The sequence below is a fragment of the Martes martes genome (genome assembly GCF_963455335.1).
Source record: "Martes martes genome assembly, chromosome: 14".
Lineage (NCBI taxonomy): Eukaryota > Metazoa > Chordata > Mammalia > Carnivora > Mustelidae > Martes > Martes martes.
Window position 1 is genome coordinate 71,844,631 of NC_137902.1, and position 18,875 is coordinate 71,863,505.

The 18,875-nt window shown below is 44.0% G+C and overlaps 1 protein-coding gene across 2 annotated transcripts in view; it reads right to left on the reverse strand.

Moving 5' to 3' along the window:
• Window positions 1–18,875, reverse strand: part of PRKG1 (protein kinase cGMP-dependent 1) — a gene marked incomplete at its 5' end in the record, with an annotated part of 1,240,279 nt that overhangs the window by 219,075 nt on the left and 1,002,329 nt on the right. For both annotated transcript variants that reach the window (XM_080822909.1, XM_080822908.1), the window contains one exon: window positions 4,519–4,596. In XM_080822909.1, the coding sequence (XP_080679035.1) occupies window positions 4,519–4,596 (78 nt within the window). The remainder of the gene's footprint in view (window positions 1–4,518; window positions 4,597–18,875) is intronic.

An 18,875-nucleotide genomic window follows, 5' to 3' on the forward strand; every position in this document is an offset into this window, starting at 1 on the left:
CTAATAGATTACATAACCAAGGCATTCCCAGAACAAAGCAGTTCCCCTTACAAACAATGTCCTGCATGTATGACTCAAAAATGGGCTCTGTTATTCTCACATCAAAAATGCCTCCTGATGCAGAATGAGGACACTTTAGGAACTATATCTGGTAACTTGGGACATGTACTGTATAAGAATGTCTCTTTTTGAACTTGAAGCCTGCCTGTATTCTTTGAGTCATGAATTAAATTCAGTGTGGGCAGGATTTATGATTCCTAAGAGTCTGATTTGACAATTGAACCTTCTGTGCAACACAGGAGTAAATCAGTCTCTTTCCACTATGTGTCCTAACCCACTTTCCCAACATGTCTGTCCTGAATCCCATGTTCATGACCCCCTTTCCAATGTTTGCAATTTAATGCATTTTCTTACACGCACTCACATCTCATTCCATGCATAAATACCATGTATTTGCCTGGTTTTGAGCTTTGTAAGAATAACAGCATTGCACACATATTCTTCTGCAATTTGCTTCTTTTGATCAGTGTTATATTAGATATTTATCCAATTCTTCCATGTTCATATACATAACTGTAGCTCACTTGCTACCTTTGCATATTATCCCATTACATGGATACATTTTATATATATTTATAGATATTACCTATTATATATAATTAATTCTTCTACAGACATCCCTGTTTCTTTTAGATTTACATATATAATTACTGTTCTATCTCTTCATTTCTAGATATATTTTTCTTGACTTAATGCAATGTTTGAGATGTCTCATTCCACACTGAACATAAATGGTGATAATGTGCATCTTTGTCTTGTTCTTGATCTCAAAAGAAGAGCTTTGGGGTGCCTGAGTGGCTCAGTCAGCTGGGCATCTGCCTTTGGCTTGGGTCATGGTCCTGAGGTCCTGGGATCAAGCCCTGCATCAGTCTCCTTGCTCAGTAGGGAGCCTGCTTCTTCCTCTTTCTCTGCCCCTCCCCCTGCTTGTTCTCACTCTCTGTCAAATAAATAAAGTCTTTTTAAAAATTTTTAAAAAGTACACTTGGGTGGCTCAGTGGGTTAAGCCTCTGCCTTCAGCTCAGGTCATGATCTCAGGGTCTTAGAATCGAGTCCCACATCAGGCTCTCTGCTCAGCAGGGAGTCTGCTTCTCCCTCTCTCTTTACCTGCCTCTACCTAGTTGTGATCTCCCTCTCTGTCAAATAAAAAAATAAAATCTTAAAAATGAACACAAAAATAAAAATTAAAAAAAGGAAGAGCTTCTCATGTTTCACTCTTATGTATCCGTATACAAATAAAATTTCCATAATTTTCATATTCAACACCAAATATCATATTAAGCCAACTTGTTTAACCAACATGCTTAAACACACGTTAATTCTAAGAAAAGCCACGTCCTTTTAAATGGCATTTAAAGGACAAGAACTTTTGAATCACATTTTTTTTTTCTAATGGTAGTATACAAGGTATGTTGAATAGAATCAGAAAATCAAAATACATTTGAATTATTATTGGAACTCTGAAATTCTGTGTACCAATTCTGTTCAATTTTGGTTTAACTTATGTATGGAGAGAGTACATTTTTGGATGTAACACAGCTACAGCTTTTTCAAAGATATTTTTCATTGCTCTGTTGTGAATTCTTGGACGTTTTATAGTTCGTTGCTGGGGGAAGGGAGCATCAAGTCTCCAGGCAACTGGACTATACATATATACATAGAACAAACTCAGCTTCTACTCGAGTCTTTTAGGTATCACTGCAAGCATGGTGCCCAAGTTGTAGAAAAATCAGTTTGTGTACATTTAATGGGGGAAAATAAGTATTTCAGAGTTTTCCTCTTTGTGTGGATGTGTTTCATGGGAGAATAAAAACAGTTTTGTGGGGGTGCCTCGGTGGCTCAGAGGGTTAAAGCCTCTGCCTTCGGCTCAGGTCATGATCTCAGGGTCCTGGGATTGAGCCCCGCAAAGCTCTCTGCCCAGCAGGGAGCCTGCTTCCCTTCCTCTCTCTCTGCCTGCCTCTCTGCCTGCTTGTGATCTCTGTCAAGTAAATAAATAAAATCTTAAAAAAAAAAAAATTTTGTGCTTCAATAAATGTCTTGAACTGGGGACATCCACTGGTAACTCTAGCCTTCTGTTTCATGTTTTACAACGTGTTCCAAGGAAAAGCCAGTTCAATGGACATAAGGAAACCATCTTCTCCAGGGTTTTTCTTTGTAAGTTTTAAAATGCATATGAAAACAAGTTTACATCTGTATACCTATAGCAAAGCATACAGATTCAGAAAATTCCAGTTCCACAACTTACCTGCCTGCTAACTTAAAGTCACTCTTGTTACTTTTCTCTCCTCTTCTTCCCGCAGGATTTAAGTGTGTTAATCTCCTGCTTCTTATGACCTAACTTACTGATCCTAATACATGCATAACAGAATTAATAGGATATACTAATATATCATCTATTAATTATCATATAATTCATGTAATTAAAAATCATAGCAGCTAAGTTGTAGGACATGAAAACCAGCCTTAGAAAAATCTATGACTAGTTTAAAAAAAAAATCTTGACTGTATCAAAAGAGTCTAAGATATTCTTACTAGTTTTTTCCCAGAATCCCCATGGTCCTCTGAAATGCTGCCAAGGGAACAGGTTCCTGTGGTGCATTTCCTCACTATTTCCATTTACCCATCTTACAAAACTCATAAAGCAGCACACTAATGCACCTGTCTGCAACTGAAACTGGTTACAAATAGCAGCTTCCTTTAGGTAGTACTTGAAATTTACTGTAATGGTGTAATCACAAAAGTCTGTCAGAAATTCATCTTAAACGGATAAATGTATCATTCCATGATAGCAAAGGATTAGCAGTGTAATAAAGAAAAAATAAATCCAGATTGTTGAGACAAAAAATAAATTCCCCTGTGACCTCCTGAATCATTTATAACCATGAGGATTTTCAATTTCCCCTGATCCATTAGTAAATGTTAAGAAATAAAACAGCAAATGGTAAAGCTCCAACACCTTACACATAAACCACACAATGTCAAGGTTCCTTAGCCTCTAACATTGGAAAATTCAAAATACAGTTTTAAGTGTAACTGTGGTCAGTCGTGTCATTTCTTGATGTCTGTAAGATGCTGGCACCTGACATTTCTCTCTGTCTCAGGCTTTCTGCTATCAGTCAAAAGAAAAGGTATGAGACAAGCACTAAGAATGCTGTCTTCAGTTTACTGTGACAAGTCGTTGGTGTAAACATTGACACATTCGTGATTCAAAATCAGTCCAGAGAGGATTATTGAAAATGTGATCTGGTAAGATTTATAATCTTTCACCTATCCTGTCTACTGCAGTGCTGTACATCTTTCTTTCCTATTTTAGTAGGAGCCATAAAGTCCTAGAGTCAGTCATATCTGTTAAGTTAGAAGAAAGAAGTTTACTTACATTTTCAAAAACTCTTCAACATTTTTATTTATTTACCTTTTAAGTTATCTCTACACCCAACATGGGGTTTCAATTCAGGACACTGAGATCAAGAGTCACATGCTCTACCAACAGAGCCAGCCAGGTGTCCCTAAACTTATATTTCAAAGTAACAATTATACAAATGAAACTGCTATATAAATCCCCTTCCACTGGCATTTCCTTTCCTATTGCTTCCTGGGCTTAGTACACCCAAATTCCTTTTAAGCATGTCTTATGGTGAAGCAAAGTAGGTTCTAGTCATTAGTCATAGGGCAAGGACATTTAAACACAAAAATAACTGTGACTTCACTGTTGAAAGAAATGAAAGGTATTTGTTGGAGTATCAGAGTATTCATCTACACAAGTCTCCGTTTTCCAATTCACTTAATTTATTATTTCAGTTTTAAATAAAAGTTAAAAGATTTAGAATACTGATAACTGAAAACTAATACAAGTGGGTAAATTATGATTTTTCATTCCTATCCCTGGGTCCAGCCCCTAATTATCCCTTCCCTTATAATTTAAGGCTTCTAATAGTTTCTCAGTACCCACTCAATATTTCTTTACCAAGACACAATAAAACATCAGTGTATTTATATCTTTTTGTCATCAGAGTGCTAAGCAACTTGGCTAGGGACACTGAGATTGGTAAGTTTCCTAGTGAGATTCACACTTGGGCTACTGATTTCAAAGCCCAGGTGTTTCAAGATAGCAATGTTCCTGCTCCTAATCACTAGAGGGAGTTTTTGGGGATTTTGGTTCTTCTTTTACTGCTGAGGAATTTTAAAGCAACCTTAGTCTTTTTCTTGTTGAATTATAGAAATTATGGACGTCTTCTCATTTATGCAGACATAGCAACAGCATCTAGTGCTGTGGTTATTAAATTACGGAACACAAGCTATTCTCTGGCCTTCAGAGTTACAGCTTTTCTTCCTTTGGCATCATTTTCGGGAGATCCATTGTCAAATATTTCTCTTTCAAGACCGTGTGCATCTCTGGGGGTGACTGATGCACTCCAGGCCCCCTGCCCCACTGTGTACCACCCTCATGCTGCAGGGGCTTACCGTTCCTTTGCTGATGATAAAGAAGGTGTCCCCTCTCGCACCTTGTCTGATGATATACTCCCCGTTCTCATAGTGGGTCTAAAAAACAGAAACAGCAATAGAAAAAAAAAATTAAGAAGGGAATAATATAACAAAAGCTCCATCCATCTCTTCAAATATCCGCCCTGCAGGAACTCATTCATCCCAGTGGAATTTTACCCAAGCCCAGAATCCATTATGATTTAAGAATGAGTAAGAATCAATGAGCGAAGTAATTACAGAGAAATCATTATTATCATGCTCATGTTTAAAACTATTTTGTTATTTTTTCTGGACGATTATATTCAGCTCTTTATATTCATTCACTTTAATAGTTGGATAAAAATATTCCTTTCTGGGGAGCCTGGGTGGCTCAGTGAGTTAAGCCCCTGTCTTCAGCTCAGGTCATGATCCCAGGGTCCTGGGATCAAGCCCCGCATCGGGCTCTCTTCTCAGCGGGGAGCCTGCTTCCCCCTCTATCTCTGCCTGCTGCCCTGCCTACTTGTGATCTATCTCTCTCTCTCTCTCTCTCTGTCAAATAAATAAATAAATAAAAATATTCTTTTCTTCCATCAACTGAACATGAACTAAAACAGTGGAGCTGATAAATAAACTGGTCTTTTGGTACTATTTTATTTGTCCTTTTCAGTTTGTTTTAGTATTCTTGTAATGATTGATAAGATTTTTTTTCTTGAGAAATTACTGTGGCATCTCAAGATTTTATTCTGAAACAAGGATGATTTTTGGTGTGGGTTAGATGGCCCTAGCTACTTTTTAAGGCATAGCTTCATGCTTTAACATTCTTATTTTGGTAATTTAGATTTGGTCCTGTTGGATGGAATGTCTTCATTTTATGGACTGAACTCTGGTCGAGCAGCTGTGAGCTCATCAACTAGCAAACGAGAAGGAAGGTAAGGCTGTAAGAGGATGATCACAGTCGGTGCTGGGATGTGGTCACAGTCACTGGGTCCATTCCCAGGGTAAAGATTACTTCTGCAATGAACAAAAGTAATTTCTCTAAGGCGATGTGGGAAAAAACATATATTGCTGGGTCAGGAGGTATAACAGAAAAATGAGACTGTGCCATCTGGCCACATTCTTCTCTGTAGCTTAGCAAGGGAGCCATTTTGGGGGGAAGAAAACATTACTTTACACACTCCTTAGGAAACAGATTTCATGGTTTGCATGCAGTAGCCACGAGGCCATCAGCTGTGATTTGTCCTTTTATTTCAATACCATGTCTATTTACTGTTAACATTGCCTTTTTTTAGTACTTGACATTGAGAACAACCGTATCTTCCTTTGCATATCTAGAAAATTAACATACTACCTAATCTTACCTTTCTTCTTAAATTCATAACAAGTTTTAAAAATAGGATTATAGAATGCATATTTTTCAACTGATCTATTTCATTTAACAAGATACCCATGCTCCACTGTCACTTCTTGCTATTTGGGAAAGGAAAGATCTTTAGGACATGCAGGTGTGAAAAGCAATAATCACAAGAGTCTTCTTTCCTGTGTCAATTCCACAAACATCTCTGTGTGCCTCTGAGTCAGGCCTGGCTATAGGCACTGATGATACAAAGATGAGATACAAAAATCTCAGAGCAGTACCATCCACTGGATCTTTCTCTCCGAGGGTCCAAATGGTCGACAGCCACATGGTCCAGTACAGCACCCTCTAGCCACAAGTGTCTTCTGAGCAGTAAAATGTGGCCAGTATGATTAAGAAACTGAATATTTAAGGTCAGTAGCTCACACATGGCCGGTAGCTACTGTATTAGCACAGGTAGTAGCTAAAGCAGACAAGGGAGGAGTTACAATCTGTACTAGTAGGGTAAGGAGGCAGGCTGGAGCATCTTTCCCTACTTGCCATGAATGGAAATCCATTAATAAAATCCAAGACCTCTCTCTTCCCTTCCCCACTCTATACCAGAGAACATTTGCAAGTCCTCAGCTAGATATGGTCACCTCAGCCCCTAGTCTCTGTCAAGTGGGGGTGAGCTCCCCACAGAGGCTGATATTCTCTGTGGCTTCTCCAGGGAAAGCAGAATGAAGCTGCCTCTGCTGGGCCTCTGCCCCAGGGCAAGGATATCCACTTAAATACACCCAGTTCTGTAAGGCTGTTCTGAAACCTAAGCCACATTCCTGCGTCTAGATTTTTATCATTGGTAACAATAGTATTATATTAGTTCCATTTACCTCAGTCTTTGTCATATTTCTCACTTGTTTCCTCATCCAAAACCTCTCAAAACTCCCCAGACAATTCAGTGTGCAAATGCTATATTTTATGTCAGTAGGGCTTCTGTGCTGTCTGTTGTATTGTCTCACTCTGTTCCCAGGGCTTCCCCATGGAGGAGATTCTTCAGCCCCAACAGAAGTATGAGGGGGGCACCTGGGTGGCTCAGTGGGTTAAGCCTCTGCCTTTGGCTCAGGTAGTGATCTCAGGGTGCTGGGATCGAGCCCTGCATTGGGCTCTCTGCTCAGTGGGAAGCCTGCTCCCCCCTCCTTCTCTGCCTGCCTCTCTGCCTACTTGTGATCTCTGTCAAAGAAAGAAAAAAGAAAGAAAGAAAGAAAGAAAGAAAAACAAGTTGCAGCTTACTGAGCGGCAGAAAGCCTCTCTGAAAAGAAGAGAATTAGTAGCTTATTATGCCCACATAATAGTAGCAGAAATACTATTATTTTGGAAAAAGGAGAAAAATGCAAATAACACCAAACTTGGAAGAATCCTTAGCTAGTCTGAGTCATTCTTCTTACTTATCTCCTCCTTAAAAACATATTCCCACCCATATGATTGTCATTTCCTTTCAGAAAGCCAAAATTATCAGTACTATATTAAAAAGTATGAAGGCAAGTGTTTCTCAGGCACACCACCACTGACATTTTGACGCAGACAATTCTCTGTTGCTGGGAGCCATCCTGGACATTCAGTTCGAGCTGTAGGATGTTTAGTGGCTTCTGTGGCCTCTACCCACTAGATGCAAATCCCAGTTGTGGCAACCAAAAATGTCACAAGACATTGTCAATTACCTTGCTGGGGGCAAAACTACTCCCCATTGAGAATGTGTGCACTAAATCTCTTGTGGTTTTCTGGATCTGAAATAGCAATTTATTATTTTTCTTGATACTGTGTGCTGGATGATTCTTTGACTTCCCTCAGTGTCAGCTTGGATAAGTCTAATGTCTCACTTTTGGGGTGAGCATTTGGTGCTGGTCTCACACCCATGACTGGCAGTTCTATTCTTCTCCACATGGGCCTCCCTCTATTGGGTTGCCCAGTCTCCTTCATCGCAGGGTGGTCTGGGGGAGAGTCACCTTCTTATATGGCAGCTGGCTTCAAGGGTGCAAAAGCAGAAGGTTCCAGGCTTTCCCAAGGCTCAGACTTGTGCATCTAAGGAGTCCAAGCAGGTCCCAGGGCCAGTCCTGATGCAAAAGGAGGGGATTGCACAAAGGAGTGAACCCAAGAAGATGGGATGCATCAGGGCTATGGAAACACAGTCTCCCACAGACTTCAAGCTTCATATGTATGAAACTGAGCTCCTGACCTCCTTCTTCTAGCCCTGCCTCTCCCATGCCTTCCCAGCATCAGCAACACCAACCGTATCCTTCCTGGTCCTTGGCCAGTCATCTTGGAGTCATACTGAACTCCTCTTCTCTCAGGCCCACCACTGTCAGCAGCCCCACTAGTCCACCTTCAGGATACATCCAGAACTCAATTACTCCTCCATCTGCTACCACGGATGCCATGTTCTCCTGTCCAGTCCATGCAGTCCCCTCCTGAGTGGGATATCTGCTCCTACCTGACCCTGTAGGTCCCCCTTCCCACCTAGCAGGCAGGCAATTCTTTAACACCCAGTCAGCACCTGCTGTTCCTGTGCTCACACCCCTGCAGGGGACCCTCTGTGCCCATGAGCACTGAAGCCCCACAGAGGTTGCAAGGTACTAATGGCTTCTGCTTTTTTGCTTCATGGACCTCACCACCCACCTCCCTCCCTTGCATTATGTCCGTTCTCTTCACACCCCTTTTCCTGATGTTCCTTGAACACCCAGACCCATCTCAGGACCCCTGCACAGGCTCTTCCCAGTGCCTGAGATGTCCCTGCACCCCTGAGAGCTCAGAGGGAGCTATCTCAGGACAGGAAGGTTCGCAGAGGGCTGAACGACAGGAGTGTGGATATCAAGGAAGGCTGGAGGTTAAGGAATCTGAGAGGAGGATTAATAGACCCTTCTGAGAGCTGGGTCAGTGGCTATTGAGGAGGAAGGCTTCCCTACCAAGCCCAGCCTAGTTCAGAGGGAGCCTGACCTCTCTCTTCTCTACCCTCTGGTATCCAACTGGGGCTCCCCATTGGCTGAGTTCAGCTGAAAATGGACAGGGGAGCCCTCCCATTCAAGTCAGCCTCTGGACAGAGAGAAGGGTCCAGGGAAAGGGAAAAGCAAGCCTGGGAGTGGGTGGAATGCATCAGTCCCATGTGAGTTAGCCTCAACCGTCTCCTCCTTCCGAGTATCAGTGCCATGAAGGAATTTTTACATTCCCTGCTGTTCCCTTGGACTGAGAAGAGCACCCGGGTGTTCTCTAAACACTCCTCAAGTCAATGGCTTACATGGGAAGGACACTGAGTGCCCCACAGAGCAAGGGCTCCCACCCTTCTTCCGCTGGTTTGCCCTCACAAGATGGGTCCACTGCTCCAGGCCTCGCAGCGGGGTCACAGGCAGAGACGGGCAGCCTCTCATCCAGAACCCCTGCCAACTGTCCCCATAGGTCTCCTTTGAGTTGCACTTCCATCCTTAAATGAATGCTTGGCAAAACGAACCTGAATACTCCAAATGGTTTTTGTTTCTCCAGATCACTCCATGATGCATTCAAGGAAACCACTCAGATGAAAGCAAACCTCTCGCAGTGGGAAAATGGGAAGGAAAGCCTGCAGAGGCACCCAACAGGGTATCTACCTCATGGACCAACCCAAGCAGTCTCTGAAGGGTCAGGGCAGGGCTGGCTGTGGAAGAAGGGCGGATAAAAGTGGGGGGCAAGACCGTGAAGAGGGAAGACTCAAGTCAGGCCGGTGGTCTTCACATCTGTGCCAAGCTGTGGTAAAGCAGAGGGACCAGCCTCCCCGGGAGACTGTCCAGAGCAAGTAGGAAGAGATCCAGGGTTTCAGCAGGCACCACAGGGTCAGCGGGCAGTGGTACAGGTCCAAGCAGCTTCGAGGTGGAACAGTGGGCAGAGCACAGCATGCTGGGAGCACCCATCAGCAGAGGCGGGCTGAGCATGGGCCGAGCCACTGCAGAAGAAACGGAGGGTGGTGGGCTCCAAGAATGCCCGAGGGGGAACTTGAGGCCTCTTCCAGCCTTGAGATGCTGTGATGGTCTGATGAGATGCATTTCCCAAACGTGGCCGCCGGAGGGTGTCCGTTCCCCAAACTCTCCTGGGTGGTGACATGGCTGTTCTCCCATGAACAGCTGGCATCTAATTTCCTTCCCCTTGAAACGGGAGGCCTCAGCAGCTCTTCTGTGACAACAGCCTGTGTGGAAGTGACGCTGAATGGCTCTGGGGTCATCTTTGCAAAGGCCTGAGTCACCTCAGTCACTCTCTGCAGTCAGCAGAGAGACACACGGGTGCAGGAGACTCCCAGCTGGGTTGGGTCTCAGCATTTAACTGTCCCCACTTAGTCCCAAATGTCCCAAGGAACAGAGACAATACTTTGCCAAATTCCTAACCCATAGAACGTAATAAGCACAATAAGATGGTTCTCATCTCACACAGCTATGATAGCAATGCAGTCACCCAAACCAGACTCCTTGGGGGCTCCATCCCAACTGGTCCTGGCTCCCAGCTGCTCCCAGCTGCTCCCACCAGCTCTGGCTTCGCCTGGTCCCAGAGTTCAGAGCTTACCAGCAGCTTCCTCCCTACCCTCAAGGTCTCATCAGAGAGGTGAGGGGAGAGTCCAGCGTCCAGAGAAGAGCCGAGGGGATGGCAGCCAGAGGTGGTACAAATTTGCAAAAGCAAACGTCCACAGTGCCGCCACACCAGGACTCCTGACTCTGCCATCGGAAACGTTCAATTGCACCCAAGGGGAAGATGATCGTGCGTGCCGATTCTTCAAGAGTCTCTCTAACCATGTTCCTCAAATGCCAGCGGTTTCGTTGTTTTCTGAAGGTCACTTGCCAGCTTTGCCATTTTCTCATTTCAAATTAAATCAGAGAAAAATGGGGCATTTAGAAGGAGTGGAAACCTGAGCAATTAGGCAGGTTCCTTTAAAGGTTTCCATGGTCATTAGGAGAAAAGCCAAACTCCTACACGCAGCCTGCAAGTCCATACAGCCTTCTCAGTGTCCCCCTTTCCCACCTCTTCTCACTCCTGCTCACTTTGTCCTGCAGCCACACCGCATGACCTACCCCTTGGGTCCGTTTCTCATCCATACCATGCTCCCTTCCTCCCACCAGGCACAAGCACCCCACCCCCCCCAAACCTGCTGCTTCTGGCCTCCTTGCAGGCTACTTGTCTTTCCCATCCTAGCCTCCCCGGACACACCCTGGCTGCACCAGCTCTCCCACTCTGTGATTTTATGAAGACACAGCTTTACTGCATTGCTCTTTGCTGAGCTTGTGGGTGTTTATTTGTGGGGTTAGGGTTTTTTTTTTAAATGAATTTTTATTTATTCATTTGAGGGAGAGAGAGAGAGCACCATGAAAGAGCAGGGGGAGTGGGAGAGGGAGAAGCAGCCTCCCCGCTGAGCAGGGAGCCCGACCTGGGGCTTGATCCCAGGACCCTGAGATCATGACCTGACCTGAAGGCAGATGCTTCATGGATTGAGCCACCCAGACATCCACAGGATTATTTTTAATACTGTTTTTCACCAGATTTTAAATGTGACTGAAGGCAAGGATTGCATCTGGTTTTGTGCACCTTGTCAATCCTCACTGTCTAAGACAGCAGTGGAGATAGAATAAAGTCTTGAAAACAGTAATCTCGGGACTGAAATAGCCCTCCTTAATCCCCAGCTTTCTAGCACCGCCCATCATCAATCCATTAGTAAAGCACCTACCTTCCATACGAGTGCCAAGCCCCGCTCTCACCGTTTCCACTGCTGACGCCCCAGTCCAAGCCAGGACCACATCTTGGATTTTTGTAACACCCCCCATCTGGCCTCTCTGCTTCAGCCCTTGCCCCTCGCCTCACCTCCCCCTACTCCATCTGTTCTTCTCTCTGCAACCTAAGCGACCTTGCAAAGAGCATATCCACTGAAATCACTCTACGGCTGAAAATCTTCCAGGGGCTTCTTGCTGCCATTAAAATCATCAACTACTTATGATGGTCTGTAAAGTTCTCTGCATCCTGGCTCCCAACTGCCTTCCAGTTCTCATCCCTTCCCAATCTCACCCACATGGGTTCAGGGTCAAAAACGCTGGTTTTCCAGGGTGCCTGGGTGGGTCAGTGGGTTAAGGCCTCTGCCTTCAGCTCGGGTCATGATCTCAGGGTCCTGGGATCGAGCCCCACATGGGGCTCTCTGCTCAGCAGGGAGCCTGCTTCCCTTCCTCTCCCTCTGCCTGCCTCCCTCCTTACTTGTGATCTCTGTCAAATAAATAAAAAACAAACAAACAAAAAACCCACAACAAAACAAAACAAACAAACAAACAAACAAAAAAAAACGCTGGTTTTCCCCCGTGTCTTGGACTCACCAGACCGGACCCATCCCCAGAGCTCTGCATTCAAGACAGTCTGTCTAGAACACTCTCCTCGAGGTCCTTGTCATGGTCTTGTTCTCATTGTTGGGTCTAAACAAGGTCTTTCCAGACCACTCTGACCACGTGCCTCCACCTCACCCACTCTCTGCCCATTTCCCCTGTTCTGTGCGCTGCTTCTCTGCCTTCCTGACTGTGGGTGCACAACCAGAGAAAGGCCTTCTTTCACACCTTCAAGATTGGAAAGGATCTTTCTTTTGTGATTTGCTCTCTGGACTCCTCCCTCATTACCCACCATGCAAAGGTTTTAGGAGATCTTAGATTCTATCCATTGATCTGCCTAGAACAATCCCTAGCACAAGGGAGGCATGCAATATAGAACCTCGATAAAGGACAGATTTGGTCTAGACCCTTCCATTTTTGAACTGGGGAGGAGAGTAAGAACCAAATAGTAGAGGGCTGGGCAGAGGAAGAGAAGGGATGGCGTATCACCATGGAAGCAATCTATGGCCCCCAAGGTGGGAACTGGTGAGCTGGGAAAAGCCAGTCTTCTCTCTGCTACTAGAAAGAAAGGGTGTGGCTTTGGTTGTTTATCTGTAAGTCTCTGGTTTCTCAGAATTCAACCCTAAAATGTAAATGTCCATTTAGACTTTTTAAAATCCTCCACATACTTGCTGACTCAGCACAACACTGAAGGTGGCACTTGGAGGACTTGGTAGGTGCTCCCTGTGAATTTGCAGGACTCCGCTATAGTTTTTAAGATCAGATCCAATTACTGATATCAAAGAAGCTGTGTCTTAGCTGCTGGTTTTATTTTCTGGCCCCACTGCAACATACAATTTATAACTGAATCTCTGTTATTAGGAACTAATACACAGTGTACCATTCTTAAGTAAATTTTCACCTAAATTATCTCAGTAAGAAATTAATGTCAATTAGGTCCCTTTATACTTGAGTTTAAGATTGGATTAATCTTTCAGTCTTTATATTTTTTAAAGATTTTCTTTATTTATTTGAGACAAAGAGAGCATACAAGCAGGGGGAGAAGCAGACAGAGGCAGAGGGAGAAGCAGGCTTCCCGCTGAGCAGGGAGGCCCATGTGGGGCTTAATCCCAGGACCCTGCGATGATGACCTGAGCCGAAGGCAGATGCTTCACCCCCTGAGCTAGACAGGTGGCCCTCCTTCAGTCTTTATTAGAGCATGGAACATCTATTAACTGATGCTGTCCTAATGATTAAGGCACATGTAATAGAGACCACTAATGATAATGGCTATTGATTAGAAAGATAGCTACAGCAAGTAGGAACCACCTTTGCGTGACTGGGTACCTCTCACAAAGGCTTTGAACAGAGAATGAGTAAGTTAAGAACAGTAGGAGTCTTGAGTCATGATTCCTGCCTCATTTGTTCAGAGGATAGTTTTATCTTAGAGGATGAGTAGGACATCAGAACAGGTAGAACAATTTTCTTAGAAATACCAGCATCTGCCATTTTGAATCTCCCATCAGCAACATCCTCAAAGGAAATTCTTCCTTCTCCCTGATAGCTCAGATTTATTTCAAAGATGAGAGCTCTTAATGCAAAGTAAGATCACCAGACAGCTCAGTCAGTCAAAAAACATGCCAGTGAGGTAGGCAAGAAACAAAGTATTCTTGGTCCAAGACTTCTCTATGTGGTAAAACTGCCCATTAAAGATGTGTGGACTGAGATTACCTGCGGTGACAAGAGAGACTGACCGCTAGTCATAACAGGAACATGCAACTTTCCATGTTGCAATCAAGGCTAGTAACCTGAAGTCTCTGGTGAAACCTGCTGGGGAGGAAACGGTCGCATCTGTAAATGGGAATTTTCTCATTCTCTTTCCCGGTCCATGTCACCATGCATTTCATCACAGAACTAGCGCTTTACTAACAACTGACAGTATTTGTACTCCACGTAGGTTTCCACATATTGGCGTTTTGCTCTCACAGATCAATAATTATCAAGAGGGCATGTTCTTTTATGAAACATTTTCTCAGATAGTATTTAACCTCACTAGGGTTACAATTTTTGCCAACTCTCCTTCCTAACCTCTAAAGGAAAATTAACTTTTCCTCACAGCACCATTCACAAATTAACCAGAACATCAAAAGAACAAATCAAAGCCCGGAACACTTTTTCTAACAGCTTCCCTTCACACCACCACCATCTTGTCCCAACCAAATGGACATCTGGGATATACATCTCTCTACTACAGATTATTTCTACATCAATGCCATGCCTTGCCTTCTACTCAGGACATCCCTTATTTATAACAAGTTCTTTCTTACATTTCTTAGGGTGGACAACAACTGGGCTCCAAGGCTGCTCAAATGAAGTCATAAAATACTCCTTCACGAAGACTGAACTCCAAGTCCACACGAGAGACACACCCTTGTTCGGCGTTTGGTCATTCACTAATTTTAACCAGTATCATTTACAGGTGCTTGCTATGAATGAGACATTTCACTTGGCACTGAACCTACAGAGATAGCCAAGACACAGTCCCTCAGTCGAGATGCAGCATGTGGTTCAAGAGGCCCTCACCCCGATCCCAAGGACCGTCATGTCACTGAGGGGAGAACAGCAGTATTAAAGGACTGCTATACTTAACCCCACTCTCGAGGGGCAGACTCACAGGGCCCCCAGAGAACGCAGACACTTTGGTAGGAACCTAAGTTTAGGCAGATAATGTGGCTTTTTCATCAATACAATAGCTCAGATTTCTGGATAGACAGCCTGCCTAACTCAAGGCACCACACCAGCCTAGCTCACCAAGACATTTTAAGACATAGAAAGCCGGCGCCATGATGATGGGTCTCCCAATTCCATTGCTGAGGATTATGTCTACACAGCTACCCCTTGGCACATTCCTCCATGTCTTCACAGCCCTTGATGAAACATGTCTCACTTGCCTATGACACCGTTTACCAAACTCCCCTGTCTTGAATTTGCCCTTAAGGTCCTGTGATGCATTCCGACTCCCAGGAACTTATGCTCTGTCCTTACTACCTGACTCTATACATTTCCATCTGCTTTGATGATGCTATGAAGATCCTGCCTCTCCTGAGGCACCCACTGTACTTGACACCCAAGGACTGATCTATACATCAGCCAGGACCACATTGAGTAGGAGAAACTGTGTGGCAACAGAATATTAAGCAGCCTTGTGTGTTGTCCTGACCAGCTCTGTATGGTTAGATCCCAAGGACATCTTGACTTGTAAATCACCCTTGGTGTACCAAGGTCCTGGGGCAGATTCTTACTAACTTCCACACTGATGAGAAAGACAAGTATAAAATCCCTGGGGCCAGAAGTCCTGGGAACATACAAGTTCATCTTAGAAAATTAATTTGTGATTTGTATCAGAAGGTAGCAAGCCTATAGGCTTGCTGAGAGTCAGATGAAGACACCCTACAGAGCAGTTGGCCCAGATGTAGGTTTTTAAAAGAACAAGATTGTCACCACGATGAACAGGAATTCCTGGCACTTTGGCATCCTTGTGAGTCCAAGGGACCAAGGAAAGCCATTCCTCCATCTGCTGTGTGCCCCTTGCTCAATGCAGTCCATTAAAGATGTCACGACATCCGGGTAGTGGATTACAAGTGGCAATTTTTTTTTAAATGGAATAGAACAAAAAATGTCCAAGCCATCACAGAAAATGAAGACAGTATTATTTATACAAGTTTTATATGTGTCATATGAACACTTCAGTGTATACTAGGCCCTGATGTAAATGTGTTCTTACTACCCAGACAGCACCCTGATAAAATGGTACTTTCCTTTCTTTACAAAAGCCATAACATCCGCAGAACAGAGAGGCATCCTGCTGCTACCTGAAATCACCTTTAGAAATTCTGTTATCATTAATAAAAGACACTAGTGTTGAATTGGTTTTTTAGTTGTTTCACTTTAGTAAAAGTGCAGAGAAGTTGAAACACGAGATGGTCTTTGAAAGGATGTATCATGTACACAGCAGGAAATGGCACTCACCCTCAGTTTATCTCTGTTTTCTCTAGGCCTCTAGTCCCTTCCCTCCACCCACCCCCTCCTGCACCTGCAAAAGGCAACCATTTACATGTATATTTTGCATATCCAAGTGCCCAAGTTACCTCCCTGACGCTTAGCATTTCCCGTAGTACAATAAAACTACACAGGTTTTTGTTCAGCTGATAGGGAATGTTGGTTTCCTTCTCAGAATCTCAAACATTCCTGAGGTCTTCCTGTCTTTGCCTGGCCAAGATCACATCATCATCCCTTAAGCCTCTCGAATACCTCCCGACTTTATGATTCAAAGACAGCTGCTGGCACAGCAGTGACCACCGGCATGCCTGCCTCCTCCCTTGAATCCCAGAGAGGGGAAGGAAGATCGGAGTTCAAATTCCAAAAGTGCTTGGGTTTTATCGGATGTTCAATTGTGCTCCTTAAGAATGTCATTTTCCAAACGGATTTTCAATCTCTGTTTTTACTGTGAGAGATTTGTGATGTGGACAGATCCGCCCGATGGAATGAAAGAGTGAGTGAAACCATGTGGGCACACAAAATGCTAAAAAAATCTCCAAAAGGAGCACTTCCTCTCCCATCTACTCATTTCACAACAAAACTGTTTATAGAGTAGATACATGGGTATTTCCACATCCACATAATTAAACTATTACTCAAATTTAACAATTTGATCTATAAAGGCAATTAGTGGTGGCAGAACTTGGAAATTGTTCACCCTGACAGATTATGACATGTGTGACAGGAAATTTACTATTTACTACTATTTACTACAATTTACTATGTCATGGTCACTATCTGATGTATTAACATGTTCTGAAGTTTTAAGTAGAACAAATATGGTACTCAAAAAGGAAAAATCGTTTCTCATGAACCCCGTAAAAAAAATAGTGGAGCAAGTCAGAAGTATGTAGAATTTGCTCAACCTTTTACTTTCTTGGGTTTTTGAAATAAACATTTTGAGAAGACACTATTCTGTTTCAAGAGCGTCTTGAGTCACCGAGGACAGAAAGGAGCAGAAGCCAAGAGGATTTAGACTACCTGAGGGAGGACAGAGTCCTTTATACACTGGAGGACACCCTTCTCACTTGCGGATATTTTGTTTCTGTCTAGACAGGTTTGAGAGGGGTCTTGGAATCATGTATGATCCCGCCCCCTTTTCTATTCCACAATATGCCCTCTAACTGGGAGACAAAGGAAGAAAGGCTTCTTCAAGAATGTGAAATCTGTGTGTTTACTGGGACTCACAACAAAGTGACACACAGAATATTTAATAACCAGTACTTGAAGGGCACACTGTTCAATCAGTGTGCTGAAGTAGGGCTCTGGGAACATCCTGGACCAAGGGGACATCCAGGGGCCCCAGAAATGAGCTGGGACAGCAGTCAGGGGGCACCCAGGCAAAGCTTCGTACCGACAGGAATGGCAGTATTTCAATGGGCTAACACCTTTTGCAAACCCACTGAACAGAAGCCGTGGAAACACTCTTCCATCTTCATATCGCCCCCAAGCCCCTGCTGCGCATGTATTTTAAGGTTTCTGGATTCAGAATGAACATTCCTGATAATGGTAATTGTAGTAAAGAATCAAGAAAACAGAGTTACCAGAACTACCTACAACTGGAAGGTAAACAGTTTCCCTAGCCAGAGATACTAGCTGGGAACAGCCTTGTGGAAGCCGATGGGGTTTGGGAAAGGCTACCCCAAAATATGGCGCCTTCGGTTCAAAAGGACATATGGGATACTTTAAGCTGCAGGAATCTGGGCAAATAGCAAATGCAGAAAGGTCACCCTGACCTGTCCCCTCAAACAGGTTGCAAAATCTTCACGTAAGGAGTCCTCCTCATACCCGCAGGGAAGGAGAATCCTTCTCTCTGCAGACAAAGAGATCCTGAGTAGAACCCTAACCAACAGGCCTTGCTACATTTCTCCCAGTTTCCTACATGCATCTCCTCATCTTTGACCTGTGTCATGTCTCCAACCCTCATCAAACCTACCCTGCTCAGCTCCAGTAGTTTCCTTGGGCCTTCATTCCCATAGGAAGGCTTCCATGTCAAGGAAAACATATATTAAATAGATTTGTATGTTTTTCTACTGTTTATCTGTCTTTGTTGGCTTAATTTTCAGACCCAGCCAGGAATCTTAAGAGGTCTGAGGAAAATTTTCCCTCCCCCACATAGCTAAAGGAGTGTATGAACACAGTTGAGGAAAACACCACCATTAGGAGGAGCGTGCTTGGTGACGGAACACAGACAATGTTCAGAGAAACACACGTGAGCAACACGTCCATGTAAGTCAGAGATCACAGACTGAAGGGGGATGGGCTTTTCAGTCACCAGAGAGAGAGGTGTCGTGTTGTCCCCAGGTGCATTTTATCAGCCTCGGCCACCTGAATGAATGATGCTTTGGATGAGCCACTCTCCTCAGCTTTAAATAAAACAGGAAACCTACTCTAAACCTACACTATTAAAGTGTGCCCTGCTCATGTGTCTTGTCATCAGGAAGGATGCAGTCTGGATCTCAGATGTGTGCATCACAGATCTAGATCTAGAGGAGACCTGTACATGCTGGAAAGTACCGGACGGGCATTTGAGTCTATGTATTGGTATCAGGTGACACCGGTGTCTTAGGCTCAAA